The 19,792-nt window shown below is 39.8% G+C and overlaps 1 protein-coding gene across 1 annotated transcript in view; it reads left to right on the top strand.

Annotated features, from left to right (window-relative positions):
- SHC3 (SHC adaptor protein 3) overlaps positions 1–17,724 on the top strand; it is a 141,442-nt gene extending 123,718 nt beyond the window's left edge. The window contains exon 12 of the mRNA XM_059926269.1: positions 17,596–17,724. Within this exon, the coding sequence (XP_059782252.1) occupies positions 17,596–17,724 (129 nt within the window). The remainder of the gene's footprint in view (positions 1–17,595) is intronic.
- Positions 17,725–19,792: the final 2,068 nt, after the last annotated feature.

Below are 19,792 nucleotides of genomic sequence, written 5' to 3'. Positions count from 1 at the left end.
TCTATAGATTATCCAATTCTGGACATACGTATGAATAGAATTATATAATATGTGGACTTTTGACTAACTTCTTTCACTTAGCATAATGTTTTAAAGGCTTATCCATGCTGTAATGTGTGTCAGCACTCCATTCCTTTTTATGGATGAATAATATTCCGTTTTTGGACATACCACATTTTATGATTAGTCTGTTGATGGACACTTGGCTATTGTGAATAATGCAGCTATTAATGGTATGTACAAGTTTTTGCATGGACATATGTTTCATTTCTCTTGGATATATATCTAGGAGTGGGATTGCTAGGTCAAACGGTAACTATATAATTTGTCACCTGATGAAATGCCAGACGGTTTTCCGAAGCAGCTATACCATTTTACATTCCAACCAGCAGTGTATAAGGGCTCCAATTCCTCTATATCATCACCAATACTTGTTATTATCTGACTTTCTGATTCTAGATATACTAGTGGATGTAAAGTGGTATACCATTGTGGTTTTGATTTTCATTTTCCTTGATGACTAATGAGGTTGAGCATCTTTTCATGTGCTTATTGGCCATTTGTGTATCTTCTTTGGAGAAATGTCTATGCAGATCCTTTGCCTACTTTTTCTTCCTTTCCTTTTTTTTTTCTCTTCATTTTTTATTGTGGTAAAATATATGTAATATAAAATTTACCATCTTAACCACTTTTTGAGTGTACAGTTCAATGATATTAAGTATGTTTATATAGTTATGCAACCACCACCACCATCCATCTCCAGAACTCTTCTCATCTTTCAAAACTGAAACTTTATACCTATTGGACAATAACTTCCCATTCCCACCCCTCAGTCCCTGGCATCCACCATTTTACTTTCTATATCTATGATTTTGACTCCTCTAAGTATACCTCATAGAAGTGGAATCATACAGTATTTGTCTTTTTGTAATTGGTTTATTTCACTTAGCACAATGCCCTCAAGTTTCATCCACATTGTAGAATGTGTCAGAATTTCCTTCCTTTTTAAGGCTAAACAATATTCCATTATATGTATATATCGCATTTTGCTTATCCATTCATCAGTGGATGGACATTTGGGTTGCATCCTTGTTTTAGCTATTGTGAAAAATGCTGCTATGAACATGGGTATGCAAATATCTCTTCCAGACCCTGCTTTCAATTTTTTTAGTATATATCCAGAGGTGGATTTACTGGATCATATGGTAATTCATTTGTAATATTTTCTTGAGAACCCATCATATTTTTTCCACAGTGGCTGCACCATTTTACATTCTCAGCAACAGTATACAAGGGTACCAATTTCTACACATCCTCTCCAACACTTATTTTCTATTTTCTTGATAGTAGCCATCCTAATGGATGTGAGATGGTATTTCATTGTAGTTTTGATTTGCATTTCCCTAATGATCAGTTTTGTTGAGCATCTTTTTGTGTGCTTATTGGTCATTTATATATCTTCTTTAGATAAATGGCAGCTCAAGTTCTTTGCGCATTTTTTTAATTGAGTTGTTTGGGTTTTTTTATCGTTGAGTTTTAGGAGTTTTCTATATATTCTGGATATTAATTCCTTATTAAATACATGATCTACACATATTTTCTTCCATTCTGTGTGTTGCCTTTTTATATTGTTGATAGTGTCTTTTGATACACAAACCTTTAAAATTTTCATGAAGTTTAATTTGTCTATTTTTTTCTTTGATTGCCTGTGCCTTTGATGTCATATCTAAGACATCATTGCACGTTCAATGTCTTGAAACTTTTATCTTGCAACTTTATTCTTTGCATGTGGATATCCAGTTTTCCCAGTACCATTTGTTGAAAAGACTGTCCTTTCTCTAGTGAATGGTCTTAGCACCCTAGTAAAAAAACACTTGACCATATGTGTGGGGATTTGTTTCTGGGCTCTCTATTCTATTCCATTTGTCTAGATGCCTATCTTTATACCAGCACCATACTGTTTTGATTACTATAGCTTTGTAGTGAGTTTTGAAATCAGGGACTGGGAGTCCTCTAACTTTGTTTTTTTTTTTTCAAGATTGTTTTGGCTATTCATGTCCCTTGATATTCTATATGAATTTTAGAATGGAGTTTTCCATTTCTGCAAAAAAGGTCATTGGGTCTTTGATAGGGATTACATTGAACTTGCAGTTTGCTTTGTGTAGTATTGACATTTTTTCCCCCTTCATTCTGTTAATGTGATGTGCTTTCATAAGTTGAGTCATTCTTGCATTCCAGGAATAAATCTCACTTTGTCATAGTGTATCATCCTTTTAATATGCTGCTGAATTTGGTTTGCTAATATTTTGTTAAGGATTTTTACATCAGTGTTCCTGAGGGATGTTGGTCTGTAGTTTTCTTTTCCTGTAGTGTCCTTGTCTGGCTTTGGTATCAGGGTAATGCTGATAGAATGTGTAGAATGAGTTAAGAAGTGTCCCCTTGTCTTTATTTTTTGGGAGAAATCTGAGAAGAATTGGTATGTGTTCCTCTTTAGATGTTTGGTAGAATTCACCAGTGAAGTCATCAAGTCTAGGGCTTTTCTTTGTTAGGAGATTTTTGATTACTGATTCAATCTTCTTACTAGTTATAAGTCTATTCATATTTTCTATTTCTTTGTGACTTAGTCTTGGTAGGTTTTGTGTTTCTAGGAATTTGTCTATTTCATCTAGGTTATCCAATTTGCATACTGTTGTTCATAGCACTATTTTATAATCCTTTTTATTCTGTAGAATCATTAATAATGTTGCCACTTCATATCTGGTTTTAGTAATTTTGAAACTTCTTTCTTTTTTTCTTAGTCTAGCTAAATGTTTGTCAATTTTGTTGACCTTTTTGAAGAAACAGCTTTTGGTTTCATTGATTTTCTCTATTGTTTTTCTATTCTCAATCTCATTTATATCTACTCTAATCTTTACTATTTTCTTTCTTCTGCTTGCTTTGAGTTTACCTTGTTCTTTTTGTTTCTTAAGTTGTAAAGATAAGTTGTTGATTTGAGATCTTTCTTGTTTCTTAATGTAAATGCTTAAAACTATAAAATTTGTTTTTCTCTTATTGATATCCAGCTTCATCCTCTTGTGGTCAGAGAAGATACTTTGTATGATATCTATCTTTTAAAATCTATTGAAATTTAATCTGTGACCTAACATATGGTCTATCTAGGAAATTGTTCCATGTGCAATTGAGAAAAATGTATATTCTGATGTTAGAGTGTTGCGCATAGTCTGTTTGATATAGTTGGTGTATTGTGTTGTTTAAGTCCTCTATTTCCTTACTTATCATTATTGAGGGTGGAGTACTGAAGCCTTCAACTACTGTTGGAAAACTGTCCATTTCTCCCTTCAATTCTGTCAATTTTTGCTTCATATAATTTGATGGTCTATTATTAGATGTTTAAATGTATAACTGTTGTATCTTCTTGCTGTATTGAAACTTTTATTAGTATATGATGTCCTTCTTTGTCTCTTGCAAACTTTATTTAAAGTCTATTTTGTCTGATATTGATATAGCTACTCTCAGTTTCTTTTGCTTACTATTTGCATAGAAAATATATTTCTATCCTTTCACTTTCAATGTGTTTGTGTCTTTGGATCTAAAATGAGTCTCTTGTAGATAGCTTTTAGTTGGATCTTAAAAAAATGTTTTTTAATCTATTATTCACATCTCTGTGTTTTGATTGGAGAATTCAGTCCATTTACATTTAAAGTAATTACTGATAAGAAGGGACTTCTGTAATTTTGCTCTCTGTGTTCTATATACCCTATAGCTTTTTTTCCCCTCTTATCTCCTACATTACTGTCTTCTTTTGTGTTTAGTTGATTTTTTTGTAGTGAAATGTCTTAATTCCCTTCTCATTTTCTTTAGTGTTTATTCTATCTCTATTTTCTTTGTAGTTACTATGGGGATTGTATTTAACATCTTAAAGTTATAACATTCTAATTTGAATTTGTAGCATCTTAACTTCAATAGCATACAAAATCTCTTCTCCTTTACAGCTCTGTCCCCACTCCTTTCAGTTGCTGATGTTCCAAACATCTTTATACACTCTGTCTCCAAAAGCATAAACTAACATTTTTAATAATCTCTTTAATCATGTAGAAAACAAAATGTGAAGTTACAAACCAAAGTTACAATAATCCTAGCTTCTATAATTGTCCATGATTTTACCTCTACTGTGATCTTTATTTCTTTATACAGCTTTGAGTTACTATCTAGTGTCTTTCATTTCAACCTGCAGGACTCTTTTTAGCATTTCTTGCTGGGAAAGCCTAGTGGAAATGAACTCCCTCAGCTTTTATCAGTGAATGTCTTAATTTCTCCTTCCCTTTTGAAGGACAGTTTTGTTGGAAATAAGATTCTTAATTGATAAGTTCTTTTTCTTTTAGCTTTTAAATAGATCAACCAACTGCCTTTCTAGTCTCCAAAGTTTCTTTCTTTTTTTAAAAAATAAATTTATTTATTTATTTATTTTTGGCTGCTTTGGGTTTTTTGTTGCTGCGTGTGGGCTTTCTCTAGTTGCAGTGAGCAGGGACTACTCTTCATTGCAGCATGCGGGCTTCTCATTGCGGTCGCTTCTCTTGTTGCAGTGCATGGGCTCTAGGTGCACAGGCTCAGTAGTTGCAGTGTGTGGGCTCAGTAGTTGTGGCTCGCAGGCTCTAGAGTGTAGGCTCAGTAGTTGTGGTGCACAGGCTTTGTTGCTCTGTGGCATGTGGGATCTTCCTGGACCAGGGCTTGAACCCATGTCCCCTGCATTGGCAGGCAGATTCTTAACCACTGCGCCACCAGGGAAGTCCTCCAAAGTTTCTGATGAGTAATCTGCTGACAACCTTCTTGAAGATCTCTTGTATGTGACAAGTCACTTCTTTCTTGCTGCTTTCAAGATTCTCTCTTTGTCCTTGGCTTTGACAGTTTGATTATAATGTGTCTTGGTGTTGGTCTCTTTATATTCATCCTTATTAGAGTTCATTGAGCTTTTTGGACGTTTATACTCATGTATTTAATCAAATTTGGGAAAATTTCTGTCATTAGTTCTTCAAACACTCTGTCTTTCTCTTTTTTCTCTCTTCGCCCTCTAGCATTCTAGCAATGCATACATTGATCTGTTTTATGGTATCCCACAAGTCCTTTAGGCTCTGTTCACTTTTCTTCAATCTTTTTTCCTTCTGTTCCTGGGACTCAAATATTTCAATTGTCCTATCTTCAAGCTCCCTGATTCGTTCTTCTGTTTTGTGCTTTTCCACTCCAGAGTTTCATTTTGGTTCCTATTTAGGTTTTCTAAATAGGTTTTATTGATGTTTCTATTTTTTTCGTACATCATTTTCTTGACTTTCTCCACATCTTCATTTAGTTCTTTGAGCATTTTTAAGACACCTTCAAGTTATTTTAAAGTCTTTTTCATGAATATTTATCCCTCTGTTTTTTCTAAGAGTTTCATAGTGTTAGCTTTTCCATTTAGGCTTTTGGTCCATTTTGAGTTAATTTGTACATTTGGGGTGAGGTAATGTTTTGATTTCATTATTTTACAGGTGGATATCCAGTTTTCTCAGCATCATTTGTTGAAAAGACTAGTCTTTCCCCCGTTGAATACGTTTGGCATTGCTGAAAACCGATTGACCATATATGTGTGGGTGTATTTCTGGATCTCAATTCCATTCTGTTGATCTCTATGTCTACCTTTGTGGCAGTACCACGTTGTCTTGATTACTGTTGCTTAGTAGTAAGTTTTTAAGTCAAAGAGAGTGAGTCCTCTGACTTTGTTCTTTTTCAAGATCTTTTTAGATATTCAGGGAACCTCACAATTTTATATACATTTTAGAAACAGCTTGTCAATTTTTACAAAGAAGACAGATGGGGTTCTTATAGAAATTGTGTTGAATGTATAGATCAGTTGGGGGATAGAGAGTATTGCCATCTTAACAATGTTGTCTTCTGTCCATGAACATGGGATGTTTTTCCACTTATTTAGATCTTCTTTAATTTCTTTTGACAATTTTTTTTTTAGTTTCCAGAGTGTAAGTTTTCCACTTACTTTGTTAAATTTATTCCTCTCTATATATTTGTTTCTTGGATGCACTCATGAATGCAATTGTTTTCTCAATTTCACTCTCATTCTGTTCTTTGCAAGTATATAATTACAATTAATTGTTTATATTAATCTTGTATTCTGCAAACGTGCTGAACTCATTTATTAGTTATAATAGTATTTTTTAGTGATTCCTTAGTGTTTTCTATATATAAGATCACATTATCTCTGAATAGAGATAGTTTACTTCTTTCAAATCTGGATGCATTTTATTTCTTTTTATTAACTATTTGCCCTGGCTAGAACATCCAGTAGAATAATAGAAGTGGCAAGAGTGGTCGTCTTTATCTTTTTACTTATCTTAAGGGGAAAGCATCCAATCTTTCACCATTAAGTATGATGTTGTGAGTTTTTTGTGGATGTCCTTTATCAGGTTAAGTAAATTTCCTTCTACTTTTTTGAGTATCTTTTAACATGAAAAAGTGTTGGATTTTGTCAAATGCTCTTTATGTGCCTATTGAAATAATTATGTGATTTTTGTTTTTTATTCTATTGATATGTTCAACTCCATCAATCAGTTTTCAGCTGTTAAACCAACCTTGCATTCCTGGAATAAATTCCACTTGGTCATGGTGTACAATTCTTTTTATACGTTTCTGGATTTGGTTTGCCAGTATTTTTTGTTGAGGATTTTTTGCATCCATATTTACAAGAGATATTAGTCTGTAGTTCTCTTTTCTCATAGTTTCTTTGTCTGGTTTTGGTATCAGGGTACTACTGGCCTCATTGATTGAATTTGGAACTATTCCCTCATCTTCTATTTTTTGGAAGAAATTCCAAAGAATTTATATTAATTCTTCTTTAAACATTTGATAGAATTCGGCAGTGAAGCTATCTGGTCCTGGGCTTTTCTTTTGGGGTACTTCTGTTTACTGCTTAATACCTTCACTTGTTATAAGTGTATTCAGATTCTGTATTTCTTCTTGAGTCAGTTTCGATAGTTTGTGTCTTTCTAAAAATTTGTCCATTTCACCTAATATCAAATTGGTTGGCATAAAATTTTCCATGGTGTTCTTTTATAATCTTTTTTATTTCTATAATGTGGGGAAGATGTTCCCCTTTTCATTTCTAAGTATAGTAGTTTGAGTCTTCTTTGTTTTTTAATTTGGTCAATTTAGCTAAAGGTTTGTCAAGTTTGTTGACATTTTCAAAGAACCAGCTTTTGGTTTCATTGATTTTTTTCTATTGTTTTTCCATTCTCCATTTTGTTTATCTCTGCTTTAATCTTTATGATTTTCTTTCTTCTGCTTGCCTTAAGTTTAGTATGCTCTTCTTTTTTTCAGTGTCTTTAGGTGAGGGGTTATGTTATTTATTTGAGATTTTTTCTTCCTTAATATAGACATTTACAGCTATAAATGTCTTAAGTATAGCTGTATCTCATAAGTTTGGTCTGTTGTGTCTTCGTTTTCATTTATTTTAAGTATTTTCTTATTTCCCTCCTGATATCTCTTTGACTCATTGATTATGTAGGAGTTTGTTTTTGAATTTCTATGTATTTGTGAGTTTCTGAATTTTTTTCCTGCTGTTGATTCCCAGTTTCATTCCATTTTGGTCAGAGAATGTATCCCCTTAGTGTGACATTATTGTTATACATATCAAATCTATTATATTAATGTTACAGACTTAACAATGCATTGTTATATTACCTTGCCCTCTGAAATTATTTCCCTAGCCTAATGCAGCTTTGCTCTGCCCACCTCCTTTGTACTGTTATTGGCAAATATGTTATACATATATTACATTTCTATGTTAGGCCCAACATTACATTATATTCATATTATTTTATACAATTACTTTTAAATAAGTTAATCTTGAAGTTTCTAATTGCCTTCTTCTTGAGAGAAGAGACCTAAGTTTTCCTCACCATGTCATTACTATTATCCAGCTCATTCCATCTATTTTTGGAACATGCATGAAGACAGTCTGATTTTCTGTTCTAATGTGGACTAATAGATTTCTAAAGCAAACCCATTATTCTAAGGACATAGTCTCATTGGAGTCCTGGGTGAGTTTCAGCCTGTTGTGTATACTATATCTTCCTCTTTTATGGTTTTCACTCACTTTCATTGGAGTTCTTCCTCAAAACAGGTGCATGGGCATGAACTTTCTCATTCCTACATGTCTGAAAATATATTTTGAAGTCACTTTGATTCACCTTATGGTTGGCTGTAGCATGGCTGCTCTGATTCTTAATCTTTCGTGGATTACTTTTTCTTTACCAACTAGACATTTTTAGTTTTTTCTTTACCTTCTGCAATGACATGGTCATGAATCTGTGTGTACCTTTTCTTATTCATTTTTCCAGAGATGTGATGAACACTTTCCATCTGAAAATTTTTGTTTTTTCTTCGGTCAGAGCAATTTCCTTATATTATTTCTTTGATAATTTCTTGCCTTATTTATTCTTTCCCCTTAGAACACCTGGTTGAGGGGATGGATCTCTTGGATTGATCTTCTGTCTCTTCTTTCCTGCAAGTTTCCAGTTCTTTGAAAATTTGCTCTATGTTCTGAAAGCTTTCCTTGATGATCTTCCAAACTTAATATATGTATAATTTTACAAATTGTATATTTAATTTCTAAAGGAAAATTTGTTATCTTCTGATTGTTTTATTTTTTTGTGCATCTTGTTCTTTTTAATGGTTAAAAAGAAGAAAAACATTTTTACTTTTTGGTGTTATTAATATGAGTTGTTTTAAATATTTTGTCTATTTTCCAACTTAACTTCTGGGGTCAGGTGTTTGTTTGCTTATCATGATTTTTCTTTTCATGGTACTGACATTCTTAAGATGCCCAGTACCTTTCCTTGCCATATATAAGAACAAGAGACTGGATTGATTTTCCTGGGATGGGTCTCCTCTGCTGTAATACATTTAGGTATCTTTCCCTCTAGTCTTTCCTGGCATTAGCATTGAAGACTGACTGAGATTATGTGTGTGTGGTGGGTGAGGCATGGGGTAGGGATATTTTGGAGGGGATTAGGTGAAGGGGAGTTGTTGTATGACAGATTAGAGGACTGTAGTGTGAGAAGGAGAGGAGGGGGCTTGGACTTTTACGCTGGGTACCTCCCAGGAGCGTTTTACTTGGAATCACCTTTACCCTCCTATAGCCTTAATTTTCCCCAGACATCTTATTTAATTTCTTTGGATAAACATTCTCTGGCTTCTTCCCTGAAGGCAAAATACTAGTTTGGCTATAAGGAGGCAAAGGGGAAGGAGGGGGTGGTGGAGCTGCTGGCTCAGTTACTCTGGAGCATTCTCCAGGCAGCCTAACTGCTGTCCCTCCCACCATTGCTCCTCTCTCTCCTCAGCTGCAGGATCCACCCTCCCCCCTACATTCCAGGCTACCCTCCTCCTCACTCTTTTATTTCAACAGGCTTCCTCTTTTCTGCTAGCCCACAGTGTGCTGAGGTTACAGTATCCACTGGCAATCTACCTCCTTCTCTTTTGTTTTAGAAGTTTATTCCTCTACTGTCATTTCACTGAGGTTGGCGAAGATGGGATAAGACAATGCCTATACTCAGCCTTACATTTTAAATTAGAATTCCTTTACTCATGCCTTTCCTGTAAAAGGAGCATCATTTAATGATGTTAAACATCATCTATTTACCCATCTCTATTTTCTATCAACAATTACAAAATTAAAGAAGTAAAAACACATAGGTACATTTTAGGATCTTCCCCACTCAATATTTGGTAAGGGACCTTCCCTCCTTTTTTCTGTAAATACACCAGCGCCCTAGGGGAGCTTGGAGCTAATGTGTCCACAACATTTCTGTGCTTCTCTGGTATGGCTCTGAAGAAACCTTGATTGGTGAACATTTCCTATGAATTTCCCTCTTGGATACTGTGGTCAGCCTTCTACCTTTTTTCTCTTCTATTATCAGAAACAGACTTTGCTGACTTTTGGGCAAACTTGGGGATGATTGAGGCTCCTTAGTACCTTGGAACTGGAAAAGGAAGGGACATTACACCTAGAAGGAACCAGGGCCAGGGAGCCCAAAATAGTCCCCCTCACCCTGGATTTGGCTGGTCAGGGAAACCATGGGGGTAGGAGGGGGAGATTGGAAGATGTCCAGGATCCCAGCTGTGCAGGGATTCATGATCGGGCTTACAACTTGGATGGAAAATTAGTGTTCCTGTGGAGCAAGGCATCAATTGGAAAATGTAAGCAATTGGCATGCAAGATTCCAAGGACGACCCTTGGCATTGCAGCCCCGGGGGCTGATGTGGAGCCAGCACTGTGGCCATTGGGTTTAGGAGGGACCTGGACTGCACCTTAATTTCAAGTCTGGAAGAGGCCAGGCAATGTGGCCAGGGTGGGTCTACATCCTATCTGTGTTAGGTTGCATTCAGGCATGAACTTTTGGGGGTGGGAGGATCTCCCAGTGGATCCAGCCAAAGCTGAGACAGTAGACAGAGAGCTGCAGGTCTGTATGTGCAACTGTTCCTGTGAAATCAGTTTTCATCAGGAGACGTCTTCAACTGACAACTTTGCCTGTTCTAGTGCCACCCTTTGGATGGGGCTGAATGTAATCACTTTGTCATCGATTGAGTGTACTCCTTAAGGCACAATTTTTTTTTTTTTTTTTATTTTTGGCCGCACCACGTGGCTTGTGAGATCTCAGTTCCCAAACCAGGGATTGAACCCGGGCTGTGGCAGTGAAAGCCTGAAATCCTAACCACTAGGCCCCCAGGGAACTCCCTTAATGTACCATTTTTAAATGCACCATTTCTAAATGCCTACAGAGCAACTCCACATAAACGTTCTAGGCAACTTGAGCCCACCATGTCTAAAGGGGAAGGTATCATCCCATCGTTCCCAGCTCCTCACCCCAGCTGCCCCCTGGACACCTTCCCATGGCTTGCCCAGTCAGCAAGCCTCTGCCACCAGCACCTCCCTCTCACACTCCACATTCTCTGACTGACCAATCCCCTAAATATCTCTGAAAGGGTCCCTTTCTCCCTGGATTGTCAGTGCATTTCCCCCCACCCTTCACTGCCAGCAGGAGGCTCCGCTAATGTCATTCCCTGCTCTAAATCTCTCCAGGATGGCCGTTGCCTTTAGGGTAAGTTTAAACTGCTCAGTATGGTATGAAAAACAGGAACAGCAAACATTTACTGAGCACGTCCTAGGGGCCCTGCACTGTGTGAAATTCTTCATGCACATTAATCAGTACTTCTGATGAGAATCCTATGAAGTAGGACTATTATGATAACCACTTTACATGGATATGAAGACTCAGAGAGGTGAGTAACTTGCCCTAAAGGGCACCATTAGGAGGTGGCAGGTGGGGAGGTGAACCCAGATGCTTGAAACTGGCTTCTTGTCACTACACCAGACGGTTATCTTGGGGGTTGGGGGGGAGGTCCGATGGTGGTTCACAAAGCACACAGGATGCTGCTCGGCACCCAGCTGGGTGATGAAGGAAAGCGCTGGGGTCTGGCTGGTTTACATCTCAATGGAGCATCTTGAGAATGTCCCATCATTTCTGTTTTGATACTGGGTGGGTGGAGAGGCTGAATGAACAGGGCAGGTACTGTCACGTTCCTGTCAACAATGCAATTAGACCAACAGAGCTTCGAGCTGTACTCTTCTCGCCCAGTGGTTCTCAGAGTGTGGTCCCCTGTCCACTGGAACCTGCTAGAAATGCAAATTCTCAGGCTCCACCTGCTGAGTCAGAATCTCTTGGGGTGGGGGTGTCAGGCAGTCTGTGCTTCCAGAAGACACCAGGGGCTTTTGATGCTGCTCAAGCTGAGAAACACAGTCTAGTGAATGCATCCTTCCTGGCCTGTACATTTTGGGGCCTCTGCCTGGGGCTTTGTGTCACAGGGTTGCTTCATGGCTGAGAAGAAAATGTTTGGGGAGGGCAACACCAGATAATATTGAAGGAAGCTTCCAGCTCTCAGTTCAATTTCTTTGCCATTGTGTTCTGCCAGCCACTAGAGGGAGCAAAAGGCACACAGCTTCTATCCTGGGAAAGGGATGGCTGAGCCTCACCTGTCAGGACGCAGGTGAGCGTCCAATCTCCGGTACTCAGCAGTCCAGGCAGGCTTGCAGGAGAGCCTGCTGTCCACGCTATTCTGTGCTTCTTCTCTTCCTAGTTTGCTCTGTGTTCACAGATTTTCACAAAGTTATCAGGTTAGCTTTGTGGGATGGCTCTGTCCTCCCTGGGTCTGCATTCTGGGTCCATGGTTCTCCCCCGCCAAAGTGCATTTGGCATGGTCTCTGGTGGTGGGCGCTGCAGGGTCAGACAGCTTGGGGATGCATTGAGTGCCCCAGCCTTCCTCCTTTAAACTGGAATTAGGACTTTTTTGGTGCTTTCTTGAGCAGTGCCTTATCAGCTGGCACCCTGGAAGCCTCACAGAGGTGAGCACTTCGAACTAGCAGGGCACTGGAGGATCTTCCTGGGATGAAAGTTCTGCATTTAGAGAGACTACAATTCTATCCATCTACAGAGCTCCTAAAAAATCATTTTTAAGGTAGAATTTGCTGTGCTAGTTGATACAAACAACAAAGAATTATTACACTCTATGTCTTCTTTGGAAAAATGTCCATTCAGGTCCTTTGACCATTTTTAATCAGGTTATTTTTTTTTTTTTTATGTTGAGTTGTGTGAGTTCTTTGTATATTTTGGATATTAACCCTGTATTGGGTTTATTATTTGCAAATATCTTCTCCCATGCTATAGGTGGCCTTTTTTTGTTGTTGATAGTTCCCTTCACTGTACAAAAGCTTTTTAGTTCGATGTAATCTCATTTGTTCATTTTTGCTTACATTTCCCTTGCCTGAGGAGACGTCCAAAAAACTATTGCTAAAACCGATGTCAGAGAGTGTCTGCCTAGGTCTTCTTCTAGAATTTTTATGGTTTCAGGTCTTACATTTAAGTCTTTAATCCATTTTATTTCTGTATATGGTGTGAGAAAGTATTCTAGTTTGATTCTTTTGTATGTCCAGTTTTCCCAACACTGTTTATCGAAGAGGCTGTTTTTCCCCATTATATATTCTTGATTTGGCCCATTTTTAAGTCTGGTTGTTTATTTTCTTACTGTTGGTTTTAAGAGTTCTTTGTATAATAGAATATTGTATTGGATAATAGTCCAAAATTATTATTTTATTTTTATTATTTATTGTTATTATATATTATTTTATTTATTAGATATGTCTCTTGCAAATATTTTCTTCCCATCTGTGGCATGTCTTCTCGTTCTCTTGACAGTGTCATGTGAAGAGCAGAAGTTTTTAATTTTAATGAAATCCAGCTTCTCATTTCCTTCTTTCATGGATCATGCCTTTGATATCATAAATAAAAAGTCATCACCAAACCCACAGTCATCTAGGTTTTCTCTTATGTTATCTTGTAAGAGTTTTATAGTTTTGCATTTTACATTTAGGTTTATCATCCATTTTGAGTCAATATTTGTGAATAGTGTAAGGTTTGTGACTCGGTTCAGTTTTTTGCCTGTGGTTGTCTAGCACGATTTGTTGTTCTAGCACCATTTGTTGAAAAGACAATATTTACTCCATTGTATTGCCTTTGCTTCTTTGTCAAAGATCAGTTGTCTATATTTGTGTGGGTCTATTTCTGGGCTCTCTATTCTGTTCCATTGATCTATTTGTTGATGCTTTCACTAATACCACACTATCTTGATTACTGAAGCTTTATAGTAAAACTTGAAGTTGAGTATTATCAGTCCTCCAACTTTATTCTTCTCCTTTGATATTGTGTTGGCTACACTTGGTCTTTTGCTTTTCCATATAAACTTTAGAATAAGTTTGTCAATATACACAATATCTTGCTGGGATTTTGATTGGGACTGCACTGAATCTATAGATCAAGTTGGGAAGAACTGACATCTTGACAATATTAAGTCTTTCTATCCATGAATACCGAATATATCTTCATTTATTTGGTTTTTAAAACTTTCTTTCATTATAATTTTGTAGTTTTCCTCATATAATTGTTTATATATTTTGTTAGATTTATAACTAAGTATTTCATTTTGGGGGTGCTAATATATTGGGTTGGCCAAAAAGTTTGTTCAGGGTTTTCCATAAGATGTTTTGGGAAAAACCCAAACAAACTTTTTGGCCAACCCAATAAATACTATTATGTTTTTAATTTCAAATTCAACTTGTTCATTGCTTGTTCATAGGAAAGCAACTGACTTTTGTATAGTAACCTCTTATCCTGCAATCTTGCTACAATCACTTATTAGTTCCAGGAATGTTTGGTTGTTTGTTTGTTTTTGGTTGTTGTTGCTGTTGATTTTTTTGGATTTTATTCATAGACAATCATATCATCTGTGAGCAAAGACAGTTTTATTTCTTCCTTTCCAATCAGCATACATTTTATTTCCTTTTCTTGACTTATTGCATTAGCTGGGACTTCCACTATGATGTTGAAAAGGAGTAATGAGATGGGACATCCTTGCCTTGTTCCTGGTCTTAGTGGGAAAGCTTCAAGTTAGTTATAATATTCCTTTATTATCCTTTTAATGTCCATGAGATCTGTAGTGATGACCCTTCTTTCACTTCTGATATTAGTAATTTATGTCTTCTTTTGTTTTTTCTTACTTAGCCTGGTTAGAGGCTTAATGATTTTTATTTATCTTTTCAAAGAACTAGCTTTGGGAATCATTGATCTTCTGTATTGATTTCCTATTTCAATTTCATTGATTTCTGCTCTAATTTTTATTCTTTCCCTTTACTTAATTTGAACTTAACTTGCTTTTCCTTCTCTAGTTTCCTAAATTGGAAGCTTAGATTATTGATTTCAGATTTTTCTTCTTTTTAAATATATGCATATTGAACTAAAACAAAGGCTTTCATCCTCACTTTTATATGCTTTTTGCTATGCAAAGCCTAACATAGTTTTCTGGGGTTAACATTCATGTGTCATCACTGTAGCAGAATCCCTTTATGTATCTGGAGAAGTTTGTCCTAGGTTTGTCTGGGCTGCTGGGCTTTTTAAATCAGCCATTGGCATTTCCAGCACATGGCAGGTGAGTCCACACAGATGGCTCTGTGGGCTGCAAGTTCTCTGGGCAGGAGCCAGATCAGAGTTTCAGCAAGCATTTATGGGAGTGAAGTAAACTGCCTATTTCTTTATATGGCTTACTCTTCTGTGTGCTTACATGTGTGCTTACATGTGTGCATGTTTATACTGGCCAGCCTATATACTACAAAAACACTGACCAGTGGTCCTCAGCTTGGCAGCATGTTGGAATCATGGAGGGAACATAAAACACGCTAGTGCCCAGGCCCCATCCCAAGCTCCTGGTGGAGTTGGCCTGAGCATGGGGTTACTGAGAGCAACTCAGGTGATGCCAACGTGAGCCCAGGTTAGACCACTGTCCCAGACACTTCCCCATCATAAATCCTTCTTCATCTGTCTCTATTGCCCCAGAACATAAATGAGTGTTAATCATTAAGAAGTGGGAATAAGGAGTCAATGATGTAAAGGTAACACCCCGATAATACTAGGCTCAAGCTGAGCTCCTGGGTGCCTTCAGCATCCAAGGAAGGGGCCTGTTGTGTTACCCAGGGTGTCTTTCTGGGTAGGGAATTCTGAGAAGCCCCAGGAGAATTAAACAACCTTGATGCAAAGATGTCAGAAAGTCTTGCAAAGAGATTTTTTTCTGAATGTGCCCATCAGATTACACCCTTACTGAGGTTTAATGCCAAAGAGTCAGGGGACCCCATGGCCTGGGAAGTTTCTTCCCCTTCAGTGCTTACAGAGGTGGGTGGGGAGGAGCCTCACATCAGAGTTGGAACCCAGGAGAGGACAGCGTCCTAATTTTAAAAACGTTTAAAGCCCAGGGCAGATGTGCATCTTCTGATATGCACACCTGGAGCATAGATTTAGAGAGAGAATGAGATATGGGACTGAAGGCCCAGAGATGGACATCCCATTGGTGGGTTGATGGAGGGGGAGAAACAAGGGTGGCCACATTAGGGAAGGAGAGTGAGATTAAGAACTTGGAGAAGGATGGATGGACCTAGAGATTGTCATATTGAGTGAAGTAATTCAGACAGAGAAAGACAAATATCATATGATATCACTTATATGTGGAATCTAAAAAATGTTACAAATAACTTATTTACAAAACAGAAATAGAGTCACAGATGTAGAAAACAAATTTATGGTTACCAGGGGGGAAAGGGGAGGGGAGGGATAAATTGGGAGATTGGGATTGGCATATGCACACTATTATATATAAAATAGATAACTAATAAGACCCTACTGTATAGCACAGGGAACTCTACTCAGTACTCTGTAATGACCTACATGGGAAAAGAATCTAAAGAAGAGTGGATATATGTTTATGTATAACTGACTCATAATGCTGTACAGCAGAAACTAACACAACATTTTAAATCAACTATACTCCAATAAAATTAAGAAAAAAAGAACTTGGGGAAAGAATATTGGGACAAGTGAGTGAGGAGAATAGATGTGCCTTCAGATCCTTGAGGGAGGGATGGGAGAAGCTGGTTGTTCCAAGGGAGGGATGGGCCCCAGCAATGAGGCTGGAGAGAGAGGTTGGGGTACCCAGGCATCCCAGACCCCTTGTGAGGGCCATCAGTGGGCCTGGAGCACTAGGGGGTACAGCCAGGTGCCTGCCCCCTGCCCCATCTCCGTTCCCTCTCAAAGAAGCAGGCCCCCGGGGCTGCATCCAGAGCACGCTGGGAGACTGCTCCTGGCCAGAACTCATACTGCCTCCTTCAAGTGCGGTCTCTACTGTGAGTGTACCGGCTCAGGGTGGGAGGACTGATGGCCCCCAGGGACCAGAGCACAGGGCCATTGTGCAGCGGGAAGAGACAAAGCACCCTCACCCAGCACCCTCACCCCATCTCAGGCCTTCATCTATTCAGGAGACGTTCATGGACAGGCACCCTACTAAGCTTTAGAACTGAGTGACCAGAAGCTTGCAGCACTGCCCCTCCGTCCCAGCAAGGGTCACCCTCCACTGGGAACTTGGAGCCCCTCCTCACAGCTGTGGGCTCCTTCCTGGCAGGTGCGCAGGATGCTGACAGCTGGCCTGGGGAGGGGTGGTAAGGAATGATGGGGGCCTGAAGGTGCTGACCTGGAGGCTGAGCTAGGTTCCCAGGTGGAAGAAGCGGTCTGGGCCAGTACCGCCGGGCAAAGGTCTGCAGGTGGCAGGGGTAGGGGAGCCTGCAGACACCACTGGGTGGTGCAGGACAGAGGTTTCTGGGATGGATCCCATGAGGGCAGGAGGGGAGCCAGAGAGAGGAGGCTGTTGGGAGGCAGAGGATCACCACGGTTGCCAAAGGCGGGGGAGGCCATGGCTCAGTCCCAGAGGGGTGGACAGATGAACTGACTGAATTTACTGGCCAGTGACAGGGACCAGGGACTTAGCGGACACCACCTCTGAAAGCACAGGGAAACCCTGGGTCCCTAAGGAGGCTGCCTCTCCAGTTCTGACTCCCAGTGGGGGGTATCTTCTTTCCTTTGCCTGTGGGTGGCGCTAACCTTCCCTCCGCACCCCTCACAGATCCGGACAAAGGACAGGATCTTTGACAGTATCAACCACCTCATCAACCACCACCTGGAGAACAGCCTGCCCATCGTCTCTGCCGGGAGTGAGCTCTGCCTTCAGCAGCCAGTGGAGAGGAACCCGTGACCTGCCAGCTGCCCCGTCCCGACCCTGCACCTGCAGTCAGGAGGGCTCAGTTCTTCCCGGTAGATGGGTACTGGGCCATGGGAACTCAAGCATCTGCCCACTGGCTCAGAGCTTTGTTCAACAGCCCCAGGAGGAAGGCCTCCCTAAAGTGCAAGTTTCATAAACTTGTTCCGGATTCTCATGTGCATACTAAAGGTGTACATACCTATACATCCTGTACAAATTATCCCTCTATATTTATATTTTTTAAGACTAAGAAAGATGTAAGACTAATGTTCTGTGCTGTATGTTTTTAATGAAAACAGAGTTTGACTGTAGTTGTCCGGGCAAAATGTTAATTCAGCTGACCCATTCCACTGGGAAAGTCCACTGGGAAGGTGTTACCTACTAAGCACAAAACAGGGAATAGAAGCTGCAGGAGGGTCGGTAATAAACACCTGGGACTGTAATAGAATAAGGCAAGATGCTGTCTACGCTCTGCATGTAAAGCCCTGTGAAGTGTGGGTCCTCGTGGCTGTCCCTCCTCCTTGGCGACGCCTCCCAGGCTGCCTGCATCACACCTGTGTGCATGGGGTTTGCAGCACCAGAGATTAGGGCTGCTGCGCTGAGGAGTAGGCGTTACTCCAGCTGTTTCAGGTAGTGCTGAGCACAGGAATGCCGTCTCCCATGACCCTGGTTGTCCAGGGGTTCTTGGGGATCCACTTTGCTGCCAAATAGGGCACAAAATAAGCCTCACTGATCAAGATCTTGACAGGTGAATGCTTCCTTTGTTTTTATCTGTATAAGGACAAAATGCGGATTTGTGGAGGGGTAGTTGGGGGTTTGTACATCCTCTTAGCCAACGGGCTGCTGCAGTACCTGCTAGTAAAACCCCGCCCCCTTTATATTCAGTAGAGGAAGAAGCATGTGTACGATCTGTGCGGAAGACAGGTGCAAACACATGTGCTCAGAGTTCCTGCCTGGAGACATTCCATCAGCTGTGGCTGATTCAGGTTTGCCTGAAGCTCGGGACCAGGCTCAAGAGCTTTGGGAATTAGTTTGAGGTCCCACTTCTGGAGAGATTGGTGGGTAAAGTGGCTGGTTTGTCTCTACAATGGTTTCCCAATTGCTCCATGAAAAGGGCTCGTGTCCTGGGCAGTGCTTTGTCCCAGCTCCTGCCTTTGGGATCAAACACTGATTTCCTACTGGGTTGTTTGGTGTTAGGAAGTCGACAGTGTTTCTAACTTTGAAAAAATGTTTGGCTTGAGATTACCATATGATTTAACAGGTGTTGTCTTTTAAAAGATGGAAGGATTCACATTCGTTGGCACCTTCTCACTTGTGCTGCAATGTTGGCTCTTGTCCCAGTGAAATCCATCGCGGGCAGCACCCCCTTCATCAGTGCAACGGAAGGACGCTCTGCACACACTTAGCATTGGAGAGTAATAAGTTTGATGCTTCCAGAATGTGGAGTTAATGGTAGATTTTAAAAATTCTAATGAGTGCTAATTCCACAAAGTTCTAATGCTACGTGTGTGAACCCTGTTTCTACTTTTAGAGGGTGTGTGTGGCCAGGATGGGAGGATGGGGCAGACCTGATGGCTGAGGATGGCTTGGGGCAGGTCCAAGGATTCATGTTAGCCTTCTGTGGAGTTTTTACCCTTTGAAGGTCCAATGAACTCAAGCTGACAGTGGCTTCAATCTTCTAGAATGTTCTGCAGTGAATTGGAACTTTATGGGGAGTCTGGCACTAATCTAGACTGCCCTGCCTCTTCCTAGAATGGTCTGTTTTCAGGTGCAGTACAGATACCCTGCTGCGAGTTATCCAAAAGCAGTAGGGTCTGAACAGGGACGCCGGGCAGCAGCTAGGTCGGGCTCTTCCCCTGTGACGATGTAGACTTTGGGGTGACTGTGAGAATTGCCCTGCACTCTGTCTCCTTGAGGCCTGCAGCCCTGCAGGCGTATACATAAAAATCCGACCTCTGTGGGGATGCATGATCCTTCTCTGTGTGTGAGTGTACACACATATAAAAATGGATCAAATGACTTCTTTCAGCAGACTTGCACACCCCCCTGCATAAGGCCAAAA

Source organism: Balaenoptera ricei, chromosome 6 (assembly GCF_028023285.1).
Source record: "Balaenoptera ricei isolate mBalRic1 chromosome 6, mBalRic1.hap2, whole genome shotgun sequence".
NCBI classification, from domain to species: Eukaryota; Metazoa; Chordata; class Mammalia; order Artiodactyla; family Balaenopteridae; genus Balaenoptera; species Balaenoptera ricei.
The sequence above is the reverse complement of the archived record's forward strand: the minus strand, read 5'-3'. Positions and strand labels throughout refer to the sequence as shown.